This window comes from Lutjanus erythropterus, chromosome 10 (genome assembly GCF_056507025.1).
Source record: "Lutjanus erythropterus isolate fLutEry1 chromosome 10, fLutEry1.hap2, whole genome shotgun sequence".
Lineage (NCBI taxonomy): Eukaryota > Metazoa > Chordata > Actinopteri > Lutjaniformes > Lutjanidae > Lutjanus > Lutjanus erythropterus.
The window spans coordinates 28,883,486-28,906,209 of record NC_139326.1 but is presented as its reverse complement, the minus strand read 5'-3'; the positions used below and the strand labels follow the sequence as shown (position 1 = coordinate 28,906,209).

Below are 22,724 nucleotides of genomic sequence, written 5' to 3'. Positions count from 1 at the left end.
TGGCTCACCGGAAAGGTTCTGCTACGCTAAATGGAACAGGACTTAGTGGCAACAGCTGTGTTTACCAAACTCTTTCATATCAATATGGCTGCCATGACAAATAATGATATCTGTTAGATTTGGTTTGGTCAGATGTGAGAAATATTAAATCATCCATCTTTGCTCACCACATTTCTTACCGTCAGTGTGCATCATCTACAGCAGAGATACTCAACTAGGCCCTCTGATAATTTTCTAATTCACAATGAAACTGCATATCAAAACTGCCATTCCATAAATGTGTATTTAATACCTAAAGAGCTCAAACATGCCGTTCGTTCTCTCTCTGGTAGGAGACGTTTGTGTGTGTGGTTTCTGAGTCATTTCACCATTTCAGTGATTGTATGATGGACGAGTTAAAAGCAGTAAAACATCTTATTTATCTGTCAATCCTTGTTACTTAAGTCTGTTAATTTTAAAATATTTTAAAGAAAGATAAACCTTTTAATGTTTATTCATTTTATCTGATAAATAACATAATTATTTATGTTTGTTAATTTACTGGCCCCTAGCCTCTTTTTTTTTTTTTACAAAAGAGGCCTCTGGTCAAAGCAATTTGAGTATCTCCAATCTACCAGATATAAGAACTTTTTAAATTACAAAAATGTGAAATTACCATTTATCTTATTAGTACCGTCCATAAGGCAGGTAATTATTGGTACTAACTAAAGAATCCTCTTTCCCTCTGATTCCTTTTTTGAGAAGCAACTATAAGGGACAAATGAATTAATAAATAAAATAAAGAAAAATAACAATATAAGAAAAGAAAAATGCATATTTTACATTCCAATTTATTTTATTTTCAAGATGTAAATTTTACCTTTGATTTTTTACTTTTTGTTTTGAGACACTATTAGTTAAAGTCCATTTTTGCATTTTTCTTTCCATCATTGAAAATCCTCACTGACATTTGAAATGGCAGCCGCCTTGTCTTCTCCCTCTATTTATATACATCCTTGTCCGTAAATCTATGAGGCATTCACGTCTGGATTAGATTACATCCTGCTGCATTTGCTCTCCAATGCGCATAAATACAAGGATGATATTTTTGCCAAACCCTTCTGCAGACTGCTGCGAGCTAAATCATAAAATGAGAGTAATGTTTGATGGAACTGGCATCAGTGTCCTGAATAACAACCTGTTTTCATCCATTACAGCATCTGGGATGATAAATGAAAGGTCAAAGGCCAACAACACACCAAATATCATTTTCCATGCACACAATTCTCTGGGGAAATGACTCAGCTTGCTGTAGCACTGAACCACAATGGCATAATAATTAGGTAGAGCAGAAGATGCCTATAAATAGAGCAGCACAGAGAGGTGAAGGTAGACAGGGAGGCAGACGGATCAAACATAAACACAACAAATCACAAATACAACAGAGCCTGAAATAGACCAGATACACACTCATTCAAGAAAATTTGTATTTTTTTTATTTTCAAACAGTTATAAAGTCATTTTTAAAAGAGTCATTTGTGTGTCAAAAAGTCACAAGGGTTGGGCTTGAGGGAGTCAGAGATTTAAAGTACAGTGAAGAGAATCATATGAACAGATTTAGCGGTGACTGAAGAACCCCTGAGGATGGTTGTACTTGAATGGCTTCAGACGATTTGGACCCCTGAGAAAAGACAAGAAAACAGACATCAGAAATACAATTCATCTATTCAGATGCTACAAGGTTTCTGCAAGTTTCAACAAGTTAATATCAATATTTCCATAAAAGCAATTTAAAAGAGACTGTAAGGAAGCATCAACTCCCTCACTATTTCCTAAACCCTTTTTTGTTCAGCAAGGTGAACAGATTCTCTCACACAATGTCTTTGTATTTCTCAATTAATATTTAAACTATAAATTGAATAAAGAAAACAAACAATTGTACTCCGCATTAGAAGCGCATTTTGCTTAAGAAAAATATTACAGACATGCTGTAATCAAAGCCATAACCTGCCAGAGTTTGTGTCCTTCGTGGAGGCCATCTTGTGCTGGTGTTTAAAGAGCAAGCACGCCTGAATAATAGCCCCTGAATGTGCTGCATGAGTAGGCAGATTCTCAGATTTGATTGGTCAAAGGATGAGTGAGGACATGACAGCTAATTAAGATAAATAGTGTGTGATACTCAAATGATTTGCTTACTTTGGATATATGATATTTATGATAACACACTGAAGAATGAAATGAGGCCTTGCTGGTATGAGCAAGTTAAGAAAAAACCATGTATATGTGTTGTCAATCTTGTCAACCCTCCTTTCTGCAGTGCTGACCCAATACTTGGCCAGTTTCAACTCGCAAGGCAGGCTCTCATACTATATATGAGAGAGCACTGAGAGAGAGGGGGACTGGACTGGTTTCAGAAGAGCAGCACCAGATTTGTTCTAACCTGAGAGCAAAACTGTATTACTAAGTATTTTTTTTGTTTTTTTAGAGATCAACAACAAAAGAAACTGAAGTTAATGTTAAATAAATAAATACATTTTCATTAACTTCATAATCCAATCAATTTTGAAGACCTGTCAAAATTAAATTTCAAGCATAAAATTCAGATTAACAGATTTTCAGACTTTTTAAGGACCTGCAGAAACCCAAATTAAAGTGTCTCTAACCAAACATGTAAAGACTTCTCTATGTGTGTCTTGTGACTAGGTACCTGACAGTGCGCAGGCACATCTTTTCTCGGGGGAACTCTCGTGGCCCCTCCACACCATCATCTTGTCCTTCAGTCTCCAAATACACATCCAGACAGACACACAGGCGAGAAATCTGATTGGTCAGGAGCTGGTGTCCTGGGCGTGGTCCCTGTAGTTCATTTTTGAACACATTGACTTCGCTTTCCATGGCCTAAAAACAGGAGCAGGTGAGTCGGTTAGAGCGTGAAAAACCTCTGCATAAAAAGAGCCACTATTAAGAGTAACACACTACAAAAAACACTTATTTACTTGGTACTCAGATTACTTTTTTATCATAACAGGTACAGCAAAGTGTTAGTTTTGCAAGTCGTCAGTTGAGTTTTCACATAAGTAATCACTATCCAACACCTTTTGAAAAAGTCATCCTGCATTGCAGAAGAGAAAACTAAAGGGTAGAGCTGTACTGAATACTATGAAGCTTCAGTCACTGCCTTGGTATCTGTGCAGGAAAATCAGTATACAGCTATTCATACTGTATATATCTCTGACAGGGCCACAGCAGCTTCAGCATAAGCTGGACTGCTTGGAGGTGGACTACTGTTTGCAATGCTTCTGGAAAATTATTAATAACCAACTATGAACACAGCTCTGTCACCTGATCCACCCGGCCAAACATCATATTTTCTAGTGATAAAGGTGAAACCTTTTTAATAGCACTGTTAAAATCAACACTGAAAAATGTTCATACTCGAAGGTTGTCGTCAGTGCGTCCACTGCGCTCTCCCTTCCAGCTGAGGGAGAGGGAAAAAAGGGGAGAGATTTCTGGATAACGGGGACTCAGCACCACAGCAGCCTGGAGATGAGCTGAAGAAGAAAGAGATCAGTGGAGGTGGTTTATAAGAAAATAATTTAAATCAAGTCATCAATATTGGCCAGTTCTATCATCAGTGTTGGTAGTTACCTGTGCCCCTCTCCACCACACCCATAAAGTACAGATCAGTGTCTTTGGCCAGCCCAGCATCAGTCACATGACGAGTGTAAGTCAAGGCCTAGCAGGAAAGAGAAACATCATAGTGAGATATGAAGCCTATTTTTTGAAAAGTTCATTTCAAATATTGGTACATGTGTGTTCCTATGCGTTTACCAGGTACTCCTCATGGGTGATGGTGGTCCACCGAGCTAAACGGGATATGATCTTGGCAGGAAACAGGTGCTGACACTCAGCGGAGACTGGAATGATGCTGTGCTCTGAGGACACAAAGACAATAGATCGCAATCAAAAAGCTCTCATCTCTTCTTTAGGAGTATTTAATGTGTGGTTGTTAACATGTAACGTGCCTAAAGAGGCGAACTGTTTCTGCAAAGCCAACCGGGACTGGACTCTTCCCCTCAGCAGCTTCATGGTGCTCTCCATTTGGCTGGCACTCAGAGAACTGCCCACACACACACCCTGGAAGAACAAGAGCACGGACCAACATGATAAGGCTGTAACCATGGTTCATACAGCTTTTAAGAATAAAAGTAAAATTCAAGCACTGTTGATGTACCTAAACCAAAATTTCTAGACTCCTGCAGCCTTTACCCTCACATCTAAAATTTGACTGTAAGTGCAAATTCCTTTATACCCACAGCAATCAATGTGGTGCATTGTATCACTTTGCTTATTTTACTAGCTGTTCATATTAAGTTTGATTGTATAGTTAGTCATAAAAGAGATAGTTCGAAAAATTTGATGTGGAGTGTATGAGGTACTTACCAACGTATTATTACCTACAGTAGTTGGCAACTAAGACTCCACCATATAGCACTTTCATCACTTTACTTTTGTGTCAGACAGCCTTTTCTGATAGTAACCTGCTGTTATATAAGCCGAAAATATCGCTCTCAACACCAACCAGAATCCTTTGCCAAAATCAGTACCTGTATCTCACAGAGCACAGAAGTTATTCTATTATTCTTCTGTTTCAAAAGGTTAGCTCAGATTCACTGAAGTCACACAATAACACAAACTAACAGAGTGATGCAGCGGTATACCAGGAACTTCTGCGATTTGTGAGGTAAAATTACTGATTTCGCCATGGGAGTCTGAATGACTGAGACAGAGTGGTATTTAGCTTATATAACAGCAGTTTCCTGTCAGGAGAGGCTGTCTGACAGTAAGTGGTGAAAATATTCATATAAATATATCATACACTGAAACTGTACTATATACTGACTATGCATACATACCTCATACAACCCCGCTTCAAATAATGCAAAACTATCCCTTTAAAGAGCTTTTGGTTTACAGGCTTGATTATGTAGATGAAACAAAAGATTATGTTGAAAATCAAGGACACACAAACCTCTGAATTATCATTGGGAAAATGTAGTCCTCCGAGAGTCTGAACCCACATGTAGGGATGGCCCAGCTCCTCCACATAATCAGCAAAGGAAACAATCCTAAAAGGAAATTAGGGGTTAATCTACTGATTTTTTGTTAAATTTAATGACTGGCTGAACATCTTTTAATTTACTTTAAATCATAATTTGACATCCTCACCCGACTTTATCAAACTGGTAGCGATTGGCTGGATTTGGTGTTTCTCGTCCCTGGTCGCTGGTGTACAGACAGCTGAGCAGAGTGTCTGATTTCAGCAGATCCCTGAAAAAGAAGACATCATCAGACTTTCCTTTCAGGGACACAGCGAGGGAGACAAATGCTCCATTTACAGAAACACAATGAGACACACCCTGCGCTGATGGCTGTGTTGAGGTCTGTGGACGTGGAGACCTTGGTCTTGACTGTCATAATGTTCAGATTCATCAGGTAGTAGAAGAAGAGATGGAGGATGCTGCCATCTGTGGAGACATGATGGATAACACATGATGAACTAATCCATTCAATACTCCCTCAACCTCGGCTCTTTTCATTAATCCTCCCAGTGATCGTCCCCCAGGGTTTACTTTACACCGCAGCGCATTACGGAGCAGTAACGAGGCAGATGATAGCTAGCAGCACCCGGGGGATGCACGCTGTGTTGATGGTCATCTTTTAGGCTGCCCTCTCTGCAGCAACAGTGAACCCAGTAACACTGTGTCACTCACACACCTACACTGCTCTCTTTCTGCCTCTGCTGCAGTGAACTGGCTGCTGCAGCTGGCAGCAGACGAGATAACTCCAGAAATAAAAGCAGAAGTTAGAGAAAGAATCTGTGATGAGAAAATATGCTTACAGCGTGTGGTCGGTGCTGCAGCTCCACGCTGCTGCAAGCGTCTCTCTCACCTCCCTCCCTCCTCCTCCCCCCTTTAGGTAGAGTTACGCCTGCAATGCAGATCCCACTATAATCTGTCACTGTTCCTTTTATTGCCAGCAGAGGGAACACGAGGGTCAAGTGGTGTCATGACATCACAGCAGACTGGATCACACTTACTTTCTTTCACATACTACCTGGTAGGTATAAAGTTACCACAATAGACAGTACAGCTATTGTCACATTACAGGGAATGTAACACAGATGATTTGTAAATACTTGGGCTTAAAGGGTAACTTCAGTATTTTCCAACCTAGACTTCTTTATCATGTTTTGTGTCTAAGTGACTAAAGAGGACGACAGTTTTTGAAATTAAGTCAAGGCTGGCTGAGACTGCTGCAGCCATGAAACAGACTGCAAAGCCCTACCGTCAATATACATCCACTAAACATGCCTCTGACGGGCTCAGATTATTATTAATATTATGGAAGGATCCCTATAAAGACATACATTTTTGTTAAAAGTACAATGTTTTTTTTAAAAACGGCCTATATTATTGTGCTTGTCAAAGGTAGGGCCGTGACAGTATGGATTTTTTTTCCTTACCGTGGTGACAAAGCATCATCCCCAACATCCCCACAGGATGGCAATTTACTGCAACTGACTTAATTACATTTTATTGGATTTTTTTAAGCACACTGTCATATGCGTAGCTTCTTTAAGGAATAGGGCAGTGTGTAAGTGTGTACAGCGTGCAAGTGAGGGAGAGCAAGCAGACAGAAAGTGATGATGCTTCTCATAACAGAGCAGAAAATTCTATTTAGCAGTAAGCTGTCAATCTAGTGGTAAATGCACAGTATACATTACAGTGTGTCAGATAATGAATGCCCCACCTTCTCCAGACCAAGAAAAATCTTGTCTGTTGTTTCCCAAATGCTGAAAAAGTGACAGGCATTGGCTCCAAAGTAAGCTGAGCAGGAAAAGGATAATTTAAGATAATGCTAATGTTACCATTTTACTTCCAACTGTGATTATTTATCCATTCTGCCTCGAAGCAGTTGCTGTTGTTGTTAGCATGCTATTAATTTGCCCGCTGCCAATCCCAAGATGCCTTGGGTTGAGTCTGTCGGCCATTCAGCGGCTGTGTTCCTGACTTGTGTGCGACAGCGTTGATCCACAGATGTATTAATAGATCGATAAGCTGATCTCAACATGATACTGATCCTTCAAAATAAAAGTTGCACTGATGACAGTTATGAGCTCTTTATTTTAACCAAACCAGAGTCTGGTGACTGCCACAGCAGTGGTTCAACAAAAAAGAAGAAGAAAAGAATTTTTCTTTAACAAAAAAGTCTATCTCTGTCATGATCCTTACTATCATCAGAAACGTATAATAACAATCTGTGGCTGCCAGTGGCCAAAGCATGTCCACTTAAAGAGTTTAGTGGACATGCTTTTGTGGTCTGCAGTTGCTCATAGAGATTTTTTCAGGTTTTCCAGGCTGAGAAACACAGATATTACCCTTTAACCATGCAGTGTTAAGACAGGGAATGAGTCTGCCTGCACAAAATGCTCAGACCTACAGTATTCGTTGCAGACAGACAAGATTTTAGGTCATGAATAATGTAGACTGGGTTACCTTTACACTTGAGGTCTAAGCAGAGGGACAGTGGATGCCTTTTCAGCATCTCCCGTCTTTTGTCATCCAGCTGGCCTCCTGTGGTTGGTCTTCTCCTCTTCTGTCAGACAGTAAAAAGAAACAGAAACAAGAGATGAAAAGCATGAAAGCAAAACAAAGTGCATGTTGGACACTGTGACATATCAAATAAAATAGAAAAACAATTTGTATCAAATTCCAGCTGCTTACAGGAGAAACATGATAGTAACTTAGCATCGCTAGCATTTCAGCCCTCTACTATTATATTACAGATAAAAGTAGGAGGCAGCAGTTAAAATGAAAGGCTGGACAGAGTAAAACATTTAAAAAGAAGACACAAGCTGACATATGAAGATGATAAAAGGCCAAATGCATCAAAAACAAAAAACTGCATTCCCAAATCAGTAATTAATAACTTGGAAAATACACATTTACTCCGACAGACAGTCTGACATCAAAAATGAGCACTGCTCTGCTGCTGAGCGTGCATGCTCAAGGTGGGCTCAAGTTACAGTCACCTAGCCATTCTTGGTCAAAATTTCCCAGAATCCCCCAGCTGGCACTCATCCGGATGAAGGAAGCGATCGATACCTGCCACTTCCCAACCCGTCAGACCACAGTGTGTGACAGCTCAGCCTTCAGGGACAGTTTGTGTGTCAGTTGCAGAAATGGGTATATTAAAAAATCATTGAACCCACTGACCTGAGGGTGTTTGAGTGTGTGTATGCACAACTGTGTGTGTGTGTGTGCTGGAAGTAAAGCCAGGCCTGAGACTCACCGTTTTCTCTTGCTCCTCCTCTGCATCTGAGTCACTCTCATCATCTGGATGAAACCAGAACACACATACCATATTGTGATTTTTTTGTTTTCTCACCAATAGTGTTTGCACCAACAACATGATTTGGTCAGTAAGCCACAACATACTGGAGATACAAGGATGTAAACAAGCAAATGAATTTCACACTGAATATTCAAAGCAAGGCAATTTCAAAATGTCTAAACCAGGGAAAAGTTAAGGTACATGAGTGGAAGCAGGTAAGACTTGTAGAGGACTGGTAAGGCATTTTGAGGAACTACAAGCTGACTTCTCCATCTTCATCAACGATCCAACAATTCTGCCTTCTATTTCCTAGCCCAACATAGTGAACTACCTCGTTTTTCCACTAGGGCCCAATCACAGCTGAAGCCCTTAAATGTTATAAAGGTTTGGAAGCCTACAACCTAATGGTGGGTGGTAAGAGGGGCTCAATATCAACTCATCATTGATGTGTATTGTGAAAGCTGAGGCAGGTGATCAACTCATTTTTTCATTTTGGAAATATGAATGTTATGACCTCTTCATCCAATTTATTAAAAAGGTCAACTGATGAGACAGCGAGAAAGCCTATTATTCTTACAAGCTTATATTTGGTTGACCAAAACTGATCATTTTGAGCAACAAAAATCACAAACACTTGTGAATTTGGATGGATTGTTTACGTTCAGTATGTCAGACATGGCTGACCTCTGGATTGATGAGGTGTTGTGAACACAAACAAGATTAAATTTTGAATATTAAGTGACGTAAAATGTAATAGAAAAATGAGCTGCACAACAAATCTAAGTGTGTATGTGCTACATGTGCATGCTGTATGTGTTATGGCATGTCATGTGTATCAGTGTTTGTACCCTGGGAGTCTTCTGGAGGCTTGGACAGAGCCTTGGCCTCATCAACATCACCACTGATGGAGACACTCAGGTTCTTGTCTGAAATGGAAACAAAAATAAACCACAGACAGTCAAAGAAAATCCATAAAGAAAAATGTTTTTGGCTTGAAACATAGGATGTTGACTCAAGAAAATATCCTGTGTTTGATTTTATGTTTTTATCTTGGTTTATGTTTGCTCTTTAATCCTATAGTTGGTTATTTGCATATTTTTGTGGATCACAAAGCGTTATAGTGCTTATAGAGCTTTTTGAGCTGAAATTCCCTCTATACACTTCTAGAGGTCTCATCTGTACAATTTACATCTATTTTTTGTTTCATAGTTGCGTTTCTGCTGCTTTGTTTTATAGTGCAAAATAAAAAAAATAAAAATATTCTGTAATGACAACTAACCACAGGCCTGTCCGTAGGCATTAGCTTGAACAAACAGGACATAAAGAGGTGGAGGCAGGTGGCGGGCGATCTCTGTCTGTTTCTGGGTCTGTTCATAAGGCATGGACAGGTACTGCTGAACCGGAAGAGATGCCTGTGACAGAGGAGAGAGGGTTCTGTCATTCATAGGATCCATACATGATGTACAGTGTAAGGACCTTCACCTCAGTTAAGACAAAAAGATTAATGGGACTCTACAGAACACTTATTTAAAAATAACTAGGCAAATAAATTAAACATTCAAGATTATAAATAATAAATCAACAACATTGTTTGCAAAATCGATACTCTGAGCTGCTGAAACGTGACTTAAAACAGAACGATAGCATGGTTGTATCAAAGCTTAAAACCCTGATGGCAGTCAGACAGTTTTTATACCTGCATGATGGCGTTGAGTCCAGGCTGCAGGCTTGTCAGATGTTCCTTCTTCACCTCGATGCTCTTCTGGATCTTCTCCTTTGTGGCCTGTGACTCCTTGTATTTCTCTGCCAACCTGTATCCAAGCACAGACTTTCAATAGATGTTTTGCAATCCCCAAAAGACTGTTTTCTGACCACAGCATGCTACTAATGCACAATGCTGCATGCCTATTTGCATACCTCTTCCTCTGTTCAAGCTCCCAGTCCAGTCGTGCCAGTGTGAGCTGGTGAGGATCATTTTTTGTGAGGTTGGGCCTTGAAATCTCTGGTGGCGCCTCCCGGTGAAACTCTTCCTCAGACACCAAGTCTATCTCCTCATGTTTAGACCTTGATCAGGAAAAGGTAAACTAAGGTTAACTCAAATCTATTGTTATCATTATTATTATTATTATTATTATTATTATTATCATTATTATTATTATTATTATTATTATTCCCACTACTGTGGAAGCACGCATTTCTTAAAAAAACATACAAGCTATCAACAGTGGAAGAAACAAGTCATTCTTACAAGCTTTCCTCAACACAGGCTACTTTTTATATAACCAACTACATATTTTCAGACCCTTTAGTACCTACCGGTTGATTAGAAATCTCACTGACTGAAAGAAACAGTATACGTTTGTTTCTAAGGCTTGATGAGACTTGACTGAATTTTGTGAGCCCAATTTTCCTTAAATGTAAGTGCTACGAGATTAAAGCCTTTTTTGTTCTAGAGCTGAAATGCAATTCCTTGAGAAATCAAGTAACAGGATTACTAAAAATCACTAATGCAAAATTATTTGCATTTAAAGAGAGAGAGAGAGTATTATTTTCTCTTACTGTTCTTAAATAAAGCAGAAGTATTTCTTATCTCGTTACTTAATTAATGGAATAATCAGGAGAATACTTGCTTATTAAAATAACTGAAAACTGCAGCACTAGTAATGATTTTTGCAAGTGTCTAGTCTAGTTCTATTTGAATGAGACATTTTGTACTAACTTGAACTCCAGACACTTGCTGATCTCCTTCTGAAGATGCAAGACTTCATACAACAAGTTCTGTAACTGAAGGTGCAGTACATCCACTCTCTGCTTTGCCTGGAGGAGAAAAGAATAGTGATTAAGGCTCATTTGCAAACACAACTCAGGTGACCCTGGAAATAAATGCATGCAAAACAGCATGCCAATCAGAACCAGGATTCAGTATGTTCAAGGATCAACAAAAAGGATCCAAAACTGGATCAATAAATTCTACACACAAAAAACCCCAAGGGTATGAACGTTTTTTTCTGCTGACAGCGGCAGCTACTGCAGTTAGGTGTTAAAAGTAGAAACAAAGTGCTTGGTGTGCTTGTCTTCCCTCATCAGCACAAATGGAGCTGAGGCAGCACTTGTTCACCAAATGAATGGAATAGTGTGAACTTAGAGTAAGTTGGTATTTGTCATTATATATCATAAATATTGCACAGCATCTGTGTGAGATTTGAGTGGGAGTTACCTCGTGTGTCTGGTCTCTACCTCTCTTCAGCCGCATATGAGCCAAACGATTGAGTTTTTTCAGATTCATGAAGTGGATGCAGCTCTGCATACGTCTCTGCTCCACCTCAGCACACTGAAAATAGATACAGCTGGTTAGACATCATTATTATTGGTAAAAGCACAGAATCGTAATTGTCTAGGTTCATATATACACAACGTTGTGTAATGTATTAGATTTACCAAAACTACAAGCTGCATGGGGATGGAGGGTGGGGGTTGTTCTTTTTCAGTTTGAATTGTGACAAGATTAGTACCAGCAAAAACCAATTAAATCAGTGTATAAAGTAGTCTTACCCCCTCCTTGGCTCCGTTGGCTTTAAGTTCCTGGATCTCACTCATGAGTGTGGCCAAACTCTCACACGACTCTTTGTACTGCAGGTAGTCCTGCTCAGGGTCCCGGCCATCCAGCTCCACTTCCTCACTGTACACACGCACATCCTGGAAGATAGAAGAAAAAAACAACAAAATAACTTCACCCAAACTACTGATAACTCATATTTTCATGAGCCTAGTAACCTTAGTACCTGGTTAACAATAAAGAGCTTAAAAATAAAGGATGTACATCATCCAACCTAGACTTTGCTCCCATATCTGATTTGTCAATAAGAGATTTGTGCTTCTATCACATAAGGACCTTCATCTCTACCACAAAAACTTCATCCATGTACTTGGATGGACTTTTCCGTGATGTTGGTCCAAATTAAACAGGTCGTCACAATAACACCTGTAAAATATTAGGTAACGCCATAGCCATATAACAAATGCTACATTTGTTAGGCGAACAATACAAAGATTTAGTTGAGACTCTCAGAGAACTACAGATTCACTTTTGATCATTTATAATGGTGCAAATTACAGCACATCTGACATTATATGCAAGGGGTTGTTGTTTAATTCAGCAGTTTGTATATTTTTTATTTTTAAATCTATTCCACTTAATACATATTTTGTGTATTTTTGTGCCCCTGAACCTGTCCTCCCCGGCGGAGTCCTCCTACCTGCTGGTCCCCCTCTGCCCGACCTCGCTTCATCTCTGGGGTTCCGCCGTCGCTGCGGAGGACCTTCGACTTTCGCTTCTTCAGGGCGTCCGACGACATTAATGGCTGGACAAAGATGAATAATATATACACTAAATACAATGAGATAAGTGGTGTAACTAATTATAGTAACATATGTGCCAGTATTAACCTATTAGCAAACTAGCTAACGTTAGCACAGTGAGGCTCACTAGCTCGTTGGCTAATAACCGTTAGCTTTTCCGCTCATCTGACCCAGGTTTTCCGATCATAAATACCAAACCGTCGATATCTCATTTATTTGTCGAATTATATATATATATGCACATACCTCTGTGATGGAAAAATGCCTCTGAATTAATTAAATACTGCGCAAATGCACATGTAGTGACATGTACCCAATACTTTTGTTCCGCCGCAAAGCGCCGAGTACAAACGGAAGCCCCGTCGGGCCAAACATCCTGAAAACCAGTTTGCAGCTACAACGCCACCCAGAGGAAAAAAGGTTAACACTGGCATTGTAATTCATTTAAAAGGCTGCATTACACAAAATTCAATATTTCTTGATCATCTGTATTGTTGGATTGTTATTTGATAAAAAAGAAAAGTCTAAAAACACCAGGGATGAAATTGTAAGATAAGATTGGATAAGATATAGATCAGTTTTTCCTTTATTAGTCCCACAATACATTCAGTATGTTTAAGACTGACGCTGGATTATTTACATGATATTACCAATAGTGTATTGTTAACATGATATCAATATTTCATTTTTAACCATCATGGTTATCATAATCTCTACTAAGTGCAGTACTTTAATATTTTTAGTTATTCATGTCTGATTAAAGCAGTGACACAGAAGACCACATACATCCAAAAATTATTTATTCACAGTTCTGATGACACTAAAAATGTACAAAGACACATATGACAAGTATCAGCATACTGAAGTTACATAAAATCAAACATTTGCTGGACTTTTTCTCTTTTACACTGACACTTTTGCTCGGCCGGAGGAATCAGTCAGCCCACTCTCACTTGGCCATATCTATCAGACTCTGCAAAGACGTGGGCACCCATGTCTTCTCTCCCTGCACAAACACAACCCCTCTGTCTATGTAGATGACAATACGCCCGAATGTGTACAGCTGTTTGCCCTCATGGCGCTTGGCCACTAATGGCATAAAGACGATGTTGTTCTCCTCTGCCTTGGTCTGGATAAGATCTTTGAAGTTAGTCGGCACACCAGCACTGATGCCCCTGTGAGCAACACTCTCAGCATCTCGCCGCTCTTGCATCGCTTCATACTGGAAGTCCTTTCGTCTCTCTGTCTGTGTGAGATATGCAATATTCTCCCTTGCACCAGGCTGCATGTATCCACCTGTGGACATGAAGAAGAATGAGTTCTGTAGGATGTTTTGGTGCAGCAGAGAAATAATGATAATTTTAAAAGGATAGCTTTGATTATTTGAAATGGGATTGTATAGGGTATTTTTCTATAGTCATTGTATTAACTACACAGTAGATGGTGGTCAGCAGGTCCAAGTTTGGAAAAGCTGAGTATCAGCACAGAAGCTAAGTAATGTACTGTTGTGGACAGGGTCAGCAGCAAAGTGTGTTCTAGCCACTTTAAAAGGTCCACCACCTTTAAAAAAAATGATTATTGTTCAAGTGTATGCTATATTTACAATATCTTCACCGGTTTACTTTGACATTGGACAGCCTTTCCAGATGGGAAACCACCATTACACAAGCCAAATTTTGCTTCCATCAAGCCAACCAAACTCCATTGGTAAAATCAGTCATTTTAACCTCTCAAACAAACTGACTGAGGCAGTGTAATCCAGTGTTCTCTTTGTTATTGTGTGACTCTGATGAACCTAAACCATCCTCTTAAAACACAGAGACACACAATAACACAAACAAACTAACAGATCAAGGAAGCAGTTAACTAGCAACTCCTGTGTTCTTGGAGGTAAAATGAGTTATTTTGCCTATGGAGTCTGGTTACTTAGAGGGAACTATTTGGCTCGTATTACAGCAGTTTCCCATCAAAAAACGGTGTCAGATGGCAGAGTAAAGCACTAACAATATTCTGAATATAGCATACACTTAAATTGAATTGAACTCTCTATTTAATAAAGGTGTTTATTTTATGAGACTGTGTGATACTCACCCATGCCTGAAGACACTGCACGATTCATGATGTCCAAAGCTTCATTAAACTTCTCTTTGATGAGTGGCTGTGCCAACAAGACGTCGCTAAACATGCTTTTCCAGCCCAGGTACCATTTCGTGATTTCCTCATAGTTGGGACTGTTGCTCAACCATGAACACAGGACCTACAATTGATAAAACACAAACAGGCATAACAAAGTCACACACACAAAAAAAAAATCAATATATAGAGAGCTGCAACAATCTCTTTGATAGAAAATTAAAGGTGCAGTAGTGATTCTTGAGAATGGCAGGTCATTGTTCAGTCTCATTCCCAGGTTGTGAAATACTGACAACAGAGCCAAGAGCAGTAACTGTGGTCTAGTTTTCTCTCAGACCGCTTGAGTTATACTATGCTTGAAATTATTATGGAACTTGTTGTCCAATGATGCCAAAAATAAACTGACAACCCCAGCTTTAACTGCCAATTATTGTGATTACTGATTAATAATTTCAGTCGTTTTTCAAGTAAGTGTGTCAAACATTTGCTGGTTCCAGCTTCTTAAATGTAAGGATTTGGTGCTTTTCTTCGTCATTTACGATAGTAAGTGAAGAGTCTTTGGGTTTCAGATGTTTGTTTGAACAAAAGAAGCAATTTGAAGATGTCACTTTGAGCTCTGGGAAACTGTGCTGAGCATTTATCACAATCTTTTCACACTTTCTAGACAAAACAATTCATCTATTAATCCTGAATATAATCACTATTTGCAACTCTAAATATATACAATAATAAATCAAGGTTTTTTTTGGCATATTCAGATTGTGTCCAGATTCATTTTAGAAAGTCTGAACGCAGAAAAACTGTGTGATGTGATTCTTGCAAATGGGATCCAAGCCACATTTGGAAGTGGTTTGAAATGCGATTCCAATCTGATTTCCACAGATGCATCTCAGGCCAGCCGCTCAAAAAAGAACTACATTTTTACATCACTTGCAACACAGAACAACAACGTCAAATCGAGAGTGACAGAGGTGTATCAGAGCAACTGAGCAGTTTAGCGTGTCCCAAACAGAATGCAGTATGGAGGACAACTCAGAGGACAACTTTGACTGCACAGGTGTCTGTACACCGCACACAGCAGGACTGTTTTAAGGGCATCAGGAACATATACAGTTACTGACACTGAAGTTTGTGATGTTGTCTAGACACAAGCAAATGTAATCTGATCACTTGAAAATAAAAGTGTGGACAGTCTGTTTTAAAGGTCTGATTTGAGAAGCAAGTCTTACTGGCCAGCAGTCTGAACAAGGTCTTGATTATTCTCTGTTCCAAGTGCAATTTGCAGAGTAAATATTGTCACTGACCTGCAACCACTTTGTAAAGAAATTCTTGTCCAACAGGGACACAAGGCTGGATGGGGACAACATGCCCTCCCAGTCCATCACCCAGTGAAATGGCTCCATCTGCTGCTGGTGAGGGTTGATAACCAGTTCCTCCAGACACAGAGCTGAGGATGGAAACAGGAGATATCACATGAGGAAGAGAAACAGGTAGCAAAAGGGGGATAAGACTGCAGAGATGATGAAACCATACCTAGTTTGGGGATGATGTTTTTCACCATGAAGGCCTCCCATGCACCGGGTGTGAAAACGTCTTTCCACGGCTGTAGGATGAGGCGGGCTGAGGCGTCGCTGGGATGCCACCGCTGCAAGGCATTGGATAGTTTGCTCCTGATCGGTGGGTAAAGAGGCTCAAGACGGGCTTGGAGCAGAGGCAGCCAAGGGTGGATCCAGGAGTGGATGGGCACCGTGTCAGTTAGAGGGTTCCAGGTATCCACCTATGAAAAGGAACAATTTAGAAGGCAATTATCAAAACTAAATTATGTGCAGTTATCAAAACCAGCACAATGGGATTCAACTAGGTCAACTACATGGCAAGACTTTTGTTGTGAAGCTATTGTAAGGTTGTTTATTGGGATCAATAACACCAATCACTTCCATATTTCCTCGAAGAGACAGTTTAGTGTGGCTTACTGGCATGAAATTCCTCAACATATTAATAATGTATTTGGAGTTGAATTTCTTTTAGATGTGGATGCAATACTGTATAAATGGGTGACATTTCATTTAAAAGGTGGAATTTCATTAAGAAACTGATACAAATACTTATTACAATACTACATGAAATATATGGAAAGGTTGTCATGTTCCTTCAAAGTCCAAGAAGATTTTTTTCATTTGGAGCACTACGTACATACAACCTAAAAGATCAAACTTGATAGAATAAATGAGTGTGAATATAATGTTATTTTACATTATTTATCAGCAAGCTCTTTAGCCATTTTTTTGCCCTTCAGCCCTAGATACGGGGTTGCTGCAGGTTTCAACAAGTTAAATTTAGGACTTTTTAAGACCTAAATTTTTCAATTTTGTTTTAAGCATACACACAATGAATTTTCTTAAAGTAATACTGATACTATGTAAAACGTTGAATGCTTTCCCAAAATACAAAACAAAAAATAAATTATCAAAAACATTTCTCAACATCTGCCCAAGTGTATCTTTAATGGAGCTTGTGTGTGTGTGTGTGTGTGTGTGTGTGTGTGTGTGTGTGTGTGTGTGTGTGTGTGTGTGTGTGTGTGTGTGTGTGTGTGTCTTGCCTCTCGCTGTAGCCGGGGTAAAATCAGCTGCTCTAACAGGTGATCCAGGATCCACAGGGGGAGAAGAGGAGCCCATACCTCCACGCAGTCCACCATTGGCCCGACAATACGAGGCTGCCAGGCTGACACACAGGGCCGCATCACTGGGATCCACACCTCCCATAACAGCCTGGCTCGACAAACAAACACACAACACAAAGTCAAAAACCGGCTGTGACATCTGGCCCATATAATTTATCCACGTAAACACACAAGCTCTGCTTAAAGGTACAGTTGGTAACTTGTTGGTAAAAAGAACTTTTTGTCATACTTGCTGAAAATGTCATTATATCCTGACAGTAGTACATGAGACAGATAACGTGTATGAATGGGATTTTTAAGTTATCAACCACACTTGAACAAAAACTACCAATCAGGACTAACTTCCAACCCAAAATGTCAGTATTGGGTGGCTCTGGTCACTTGACACCATCAGGAAGTAGTGACAGTGTCAGCAAATACAACAAGTTATTTTTATAGATGTTACCAACTGTAATATATGTTAATGTGTTTAAACTGACCTGTGATAAGGATCCATGTTTGAATCTGGGGCACTGGAGTGGAGTTCTCTGGATTCAAGGATCGCTCTCCACTGGCCAACGTCCTCCAGACAATAAGAGCTGTCCTGAAATAATCAGACAACAGCAGCAGCTTCATTATTAATCATCACTGATTAAAGCAAATAATTAAAGTATGTCAGAGGATAATTGCAGAAGAATACCTTCAGAGGGTCCCAGGGACGAAGTTTTTCTTTGAGTAACGGCTGAACAACTGCTACAGCCAAGTCTGACAACCCCATTGTCTTGTATTCCTCATAATAGTCTGTTTGTAAAGTCTCAAAGATCCGAGCACACTCCTGAAAATAGACACAAAAAGAATTTACTATGTGGATGTGATAAAATAGCAAGGAGTAACCGAATAAGCCCTGAAAAAGCCTGATAACTGTAGCTCATAAGTCCTGTTAAGACTGCCAGCTCAAATGTCTTTTTTGGTTTATCCAGACTGATTCTAGAAAGTCTGGCCAACAAAAAAACACCCACATAAAATAAGATTTTTGCAAATCACCCAAGCTACATTTGGAGGTGGTTTGAAATGCAATTACAATCTGATTTCTAGAAATGCACCTCAGTCCAGTCACTCAAATCAGATTTCAAAGTATGTTTTGTGTCATTGGCAACACGGCACACAATGAGGACAGTAAAACCAGAAAGCCACAAGTGTTGAGCAGAATCCATCCTGCTACTAGCAAAGTGGTATGGGGGACAGCACAGTGGACTACAGTCCATGGACAGATGTTGTAATAAATTTTCTGCTGGCACTTGTTTAGCAGCTGCTTGAAGGGTGAGATGATTGATCTCCATTTCTGACACCTATGTCACTGTCACAGCAACCTTGGCAGATAAGTTGCTCATGTCTGGACGCACAAATCTAGTCTGATGACTTGCAAACAATAGTAGGAACAGTCTGTCTTAAAGATATGATTCTAGGAACAAATCTGATTTGCCTGCAGTCTGAATAAAGCCTTAGTCCGTGTGTTCACTGTGTGTTTACCTGCAGGGTGGGTCCCTCCCCCGGGGCCATCTCCCCAGAAGGGAAACGCTCCACTAACGCTAGGACGGCCTCCATTCTCTGGATGGCGTCTTTCTCTGCTTCCAGTCTGCTCTGCAGGGCTCGCGACTCGTGGGTCAGAGACACAACTACGTCTTTTTCATGCTGCAGACGTCTGGCAGACTGCAGGAGGTGGTGATAAGACAGAAAAACAGAAAGCATGTCAGTAGTAGAAGCAGCAGAGTGGTGAACAGAAATAAATTTGAAGATATTTCACAGGTATGTTTGGTTCCTCATACCTGTAAAATGTCCTGTTCTGTGAGTTCAATCAACAGCTGTAAGTTATGTTCGAGTTCAGGAAGAGCAAAACCAGATCCCTTCTGGTCCTGAGTGGACATGCTTGGTGGACCTTCATCTGGGACACTGTGCTTGCTGGTCATCTGACTGTAACTGTAATAAACCTTCTGCTCTCTTCCGGTCATGTCTATCACCTGGAGATGAGAAGAGATATGAAGTAAATGAGAAGACAGTCGACCATGTGCTGACATTCATGTACAATTGTACTGAGGATAAATGTACTTGATGCTTATTACAAAATTACAGGCTAATTTAAGGCGTGTGAAGATCGATGTCATTGTGCTTTGATAACATTTCAGGGACACAGATGTAAAGGAGAGTTAAAGTCTTTTCAAACATACCTTGACCTGTGCCAACTCTCCAGCGGATGCCGCTGTGCTGCGTCCTGCCAGCTTGCCTTTAGCCTTCAGCTCATCTACAGTTCTGTATGAGTACTTTGGTTTCTTCTTTCCTGCAGCGCCTGCAGGATCCTTACGCCACTGACCGAGCTCCTTTTGAAACTCCTACAAAGACAGAATCTGAGAATTCAGTAAAAACTACAAAAGGGCATTCAGGAGAGTTCAGATCTCCAGCAACAGATAATGAAGCACCCGTTACAATGCCACCACAACTGCCAGATGCAGCCAGCAGAGATTTGTAAAGATTTCAGTTAAGTTTTTTCTATAGTGCAGTACAGGGCAAGTTTTCCTATCTGGACATATGCAAAGTTTTTAATAATCAGTTTTCTTTAAGATGCATAGAATAGTGTTTTGGTATTATAACCGAGCATCCTCAGTTCATGTAATTGTAGAAGTCCAAACTTCTCAATATGAACATTGTTATTGTTTCAGAACATTTTGTTATTTATTTAGAACATTATGAGCAAACAGGCAACTTTCAAACAATATAATATATATATAATTTGTTTTTGTTTAATTGTTTTTTTTGTTTTTTTTACAAAAATTCAGAAAAGCTGAAATTCTAAACAATTCACACTTTTTGTTGGACAAAGCCTGCATGTCCCAGTGGAAGTTGTGGCTGCAACTGTTGCTGATGCACACACACACGGCAGAGATAATAATGTTGAATGACTCTACAATATCACTTCTGCTATATAATCTAACAGTGGGTTTAGTTGAAAAAAGAGGTTATGATTTTTTTTGTGTTACACTCTACCTTTTCCTCCTCTTCCTCTGAGTCAATCACAGGAAAATCCTGCAGACTCTGCTGGGTTCGCTCGGTGCCATAAGCACCCACAGCTCCTTTGCCTTTACGAACCTTTGCTTCGATGGGGTTCACGATACCTGTAGAAATAATGGGATGCAAAGTCAGAATGTATCTATTCTGCTGTTCCTGTAAAATACACATTATTACTTAACATCTCAGTATCACAGTCTCCTCAGGCTGACCCACCTTGAGCGTTCTTGCCCAGGCCTTTGCCTGGTTGGTATCCCATTTTCTGCAATAATTTCTGTCCAATTCCCTTCGTGTGCTTCTCCCAGCTACCGATGCCTTTACCAGACTGTATCCCACCTGCAAACCTCTGTGACTGGTTACTGGAGCGGAAATTTCCCTAGGAAAAGTAAAAAACAAATTGTTTAACAAAACACTGTGACATAAAGCAAAGCCAAGGGTAAAAAACACCAGCACAACAACATTTACCATCTGAAGTTTTTTGGGTGCAGAACTGTGAGGAGGGGGAGGTGCCGAAGGACCATCTTCATCATCAGAGTCATCAGAGCCTCCTTCTCCTTTTTGTTGTTTCTCCTCAGCTGCAGTCTTACGCAGACCGCCACTCACAAAGTTCACTGGAGCGGTATAGTCTTTAGATCTAACAGACAAAAACAAATGACACGATTTGCTGATAACTGTCACAAAAGCAGCAGCTGGTCTTTCTGTGGACCGTTCCTCTTAGGATGACTTGACCTGTTCCCCTTTGATTAGTGTTTCCCTCCCATTAGATGTGTTTCCCCTCGTAAGGTTAGGGCTTATGTTATGGATGCAGTTGAGGTCAGGTTAAGTCAAGTCAAAGCATTCGCCATATGCAGTTAAAAACATTTTTTTCTGAATAATGAAATTCTCTTCCACTCTAAATGCTATTAAATAAGGAAAGAGAAAATATATAAAAATACATACAAGATATCGAGAGATATAAAGAGAGAAGTATGTGTTTTAAGTTACCAAGGTGAGCAGGAAAAGACTTCAAGACATCAGGGACATTGGTGCAGTGATATAAATAAACCCCTTCCTTACCTCTTGCCTCCAAAGCTTGGTCTCTCATCCTCATCAGAGTCCCTGTCGGCCCAGATGCCATACGTAGCCTGTTCCTTGGTCTGTTTGTATCTGCGACGGCCTGCATTGAACTCATTGGCCAGGTCCCAATCTGTCACCTCAAAGTTTTCCACATCCACACCTTCTTCCTCCTCCTCCCCTCTCCTCCCATACAGGTGGGACATTGACATTTCTGAATAGCAGACAAACAAACAAAATAGCAAAACTGTTTAAGTAGTGTAAAAACTTTTGATTTTCATTTCATTCAGTTTCATTTCAGACTTTTAAAATCGTTAAATATCATTAGGAATGCAATTTAAGACCTGCTATTCCATGTTCTTAGTGGTACAAAAAGTACACGCATAGTTTGCATTAGTGGTTATTGGTTTTGTTTTACAGTTGTTACAAAATGATCAGTACTTTTTCCCCCGAAAAACATGAAACAGGGCGAGACTCAACCAAGTAATCCAAACAGGATTTAAGACATTTTAAGACCTAAAATGTTAAAGACCTGCAGAAACCAAATGATAAGTTAAGTAAATGCTAAGAAATCTGCTGATAAAATCTACTTATGATAGTAATTCAAGTGATATAACTACGGTTAGAGAACTGAGGTTTTTATTATTTGTAAAACGAAGGTGTTAATTATATTAAACCCAAATACGAGGTCAAGGGACAATTATTAGCCAACTAGCTTAATTTACATTTACTCAAAGAGTAAATATCAACAACATTATCAGAAAGTGTTGAGCTTGTTATGTAACACAGTTACTCGTCGTGAATTTATCTCAACAACTACATGGCAAGATATTTCGGTGTGGACAAGCTAACATTTACTAGCAAAGGCTAACGTTAGCTAATGTAACTACTCGCTTTACCCGGAACAATTGCCTGTAGGGAAATAATGAAAAAAAAGTTAATTTACCTGAAAAATCGCTATTCTCCTACTCAGAGATCAAATACATATGCATTCTTCTTATCAATAATATGGGATAATATATCTTAAGTCAGAAAGTAAGACAGCTTCACGTTATTCGCTGCACAAACGAAAACACAAGTCCTT

At 39.7% G+C, this 22,724-nt stretch overlaps 2 protein-coding genes across 2 annotated transcripts; both read right to left on the bottom strand.

The window, feature by feature from the left end:
- Nucleotides 1-1,452: 1,452 nt before the first annotated feature.
- On the bottom strand, nucleotides 1,453-13,116 carry thoc5 (THO complex 5). Its single transcript, XM_084728943.1, has 20 exons — nucleotides 12,982-13,116; nucleotides 12,633-12,737; nucleotides 11,929-12,072; nucleotides 11,594-11,707; nucleotides 11,096-11,193; nucleotides 10,294-10,440; nucleotides 10,073-10,187; nucleotides 9,656-9,788; nucleotides 9,225-9,302; nucleotides 8,335-8,378; nucleotides 7,539-7,638; nucleotides 5,399-5,507; nucleotides 5,209-5,310; nucleotides 5,012-5,108; nucleotides 4,005-4,116; nucleotides 3,811-3,914; nucleotides 3,628-3,715; nucleotides 3,415-3,530; nucleotides 2,687-2,877; nucleotides 1,453-1,660 (listed from the first exon to the last, which is right to left on the bottom strand). Exons 2-20 carry the CDS (start codon nucleotides 12,729-12,731, stop codon nucleotides 1,597-1,599), a joined length of 2,055 nt encoding a protein of 684 aa, XP_084585069.1. The 5' UTR covers nucleotides 12,732-12,737; nucleotides 12,982-13,116; the 3' UTR covers nucleotides 1,453-1,596.
- A 402-nt stretch (nucleotides 13,117-13,518) lies between these two features.
- Nucleotides 13,519-21,853, bottom strand: tfip11 (tuftelin interacting protein 11). Its single transcript, XM_084728942.1, has 14 exons — nucleotides 21,644-21,853; nucleotides 21,053-21,221; nucleotides 20,804-20,963; nucleotides 20,567-20,694; nucleotides 19,753-19,914; nucleotides 19,354-19,545; nucleotides 19,058-19,237; nucleotides 18,228-18,362; nucleotides 18,028-18,131; nucleotides 17,468-17,636; nucleotides 16,402-16,645; nucleotides 16,173-16,315; nucleotides 14,827-14,992; nucleotides 13,519-14,031 (listed from the first exon to the last, which is right to left on the bottom strand). The coding sequence occupies exons 1-14, from the start codon at nucleotides 21,850-21,852 to the stop codon at nucleotides 13,685-13,687; spliced, it is 2,508 nt and encodes an 835-aa protein (XP_084585068.1). The 5' UTR covers nucleotide 21,853; the 3' UTR covers nucleotides 13,519-13,684.
- Between the last annotated feature and the right edge of the window lie 871 nt (nucleotides 21,854-22,724).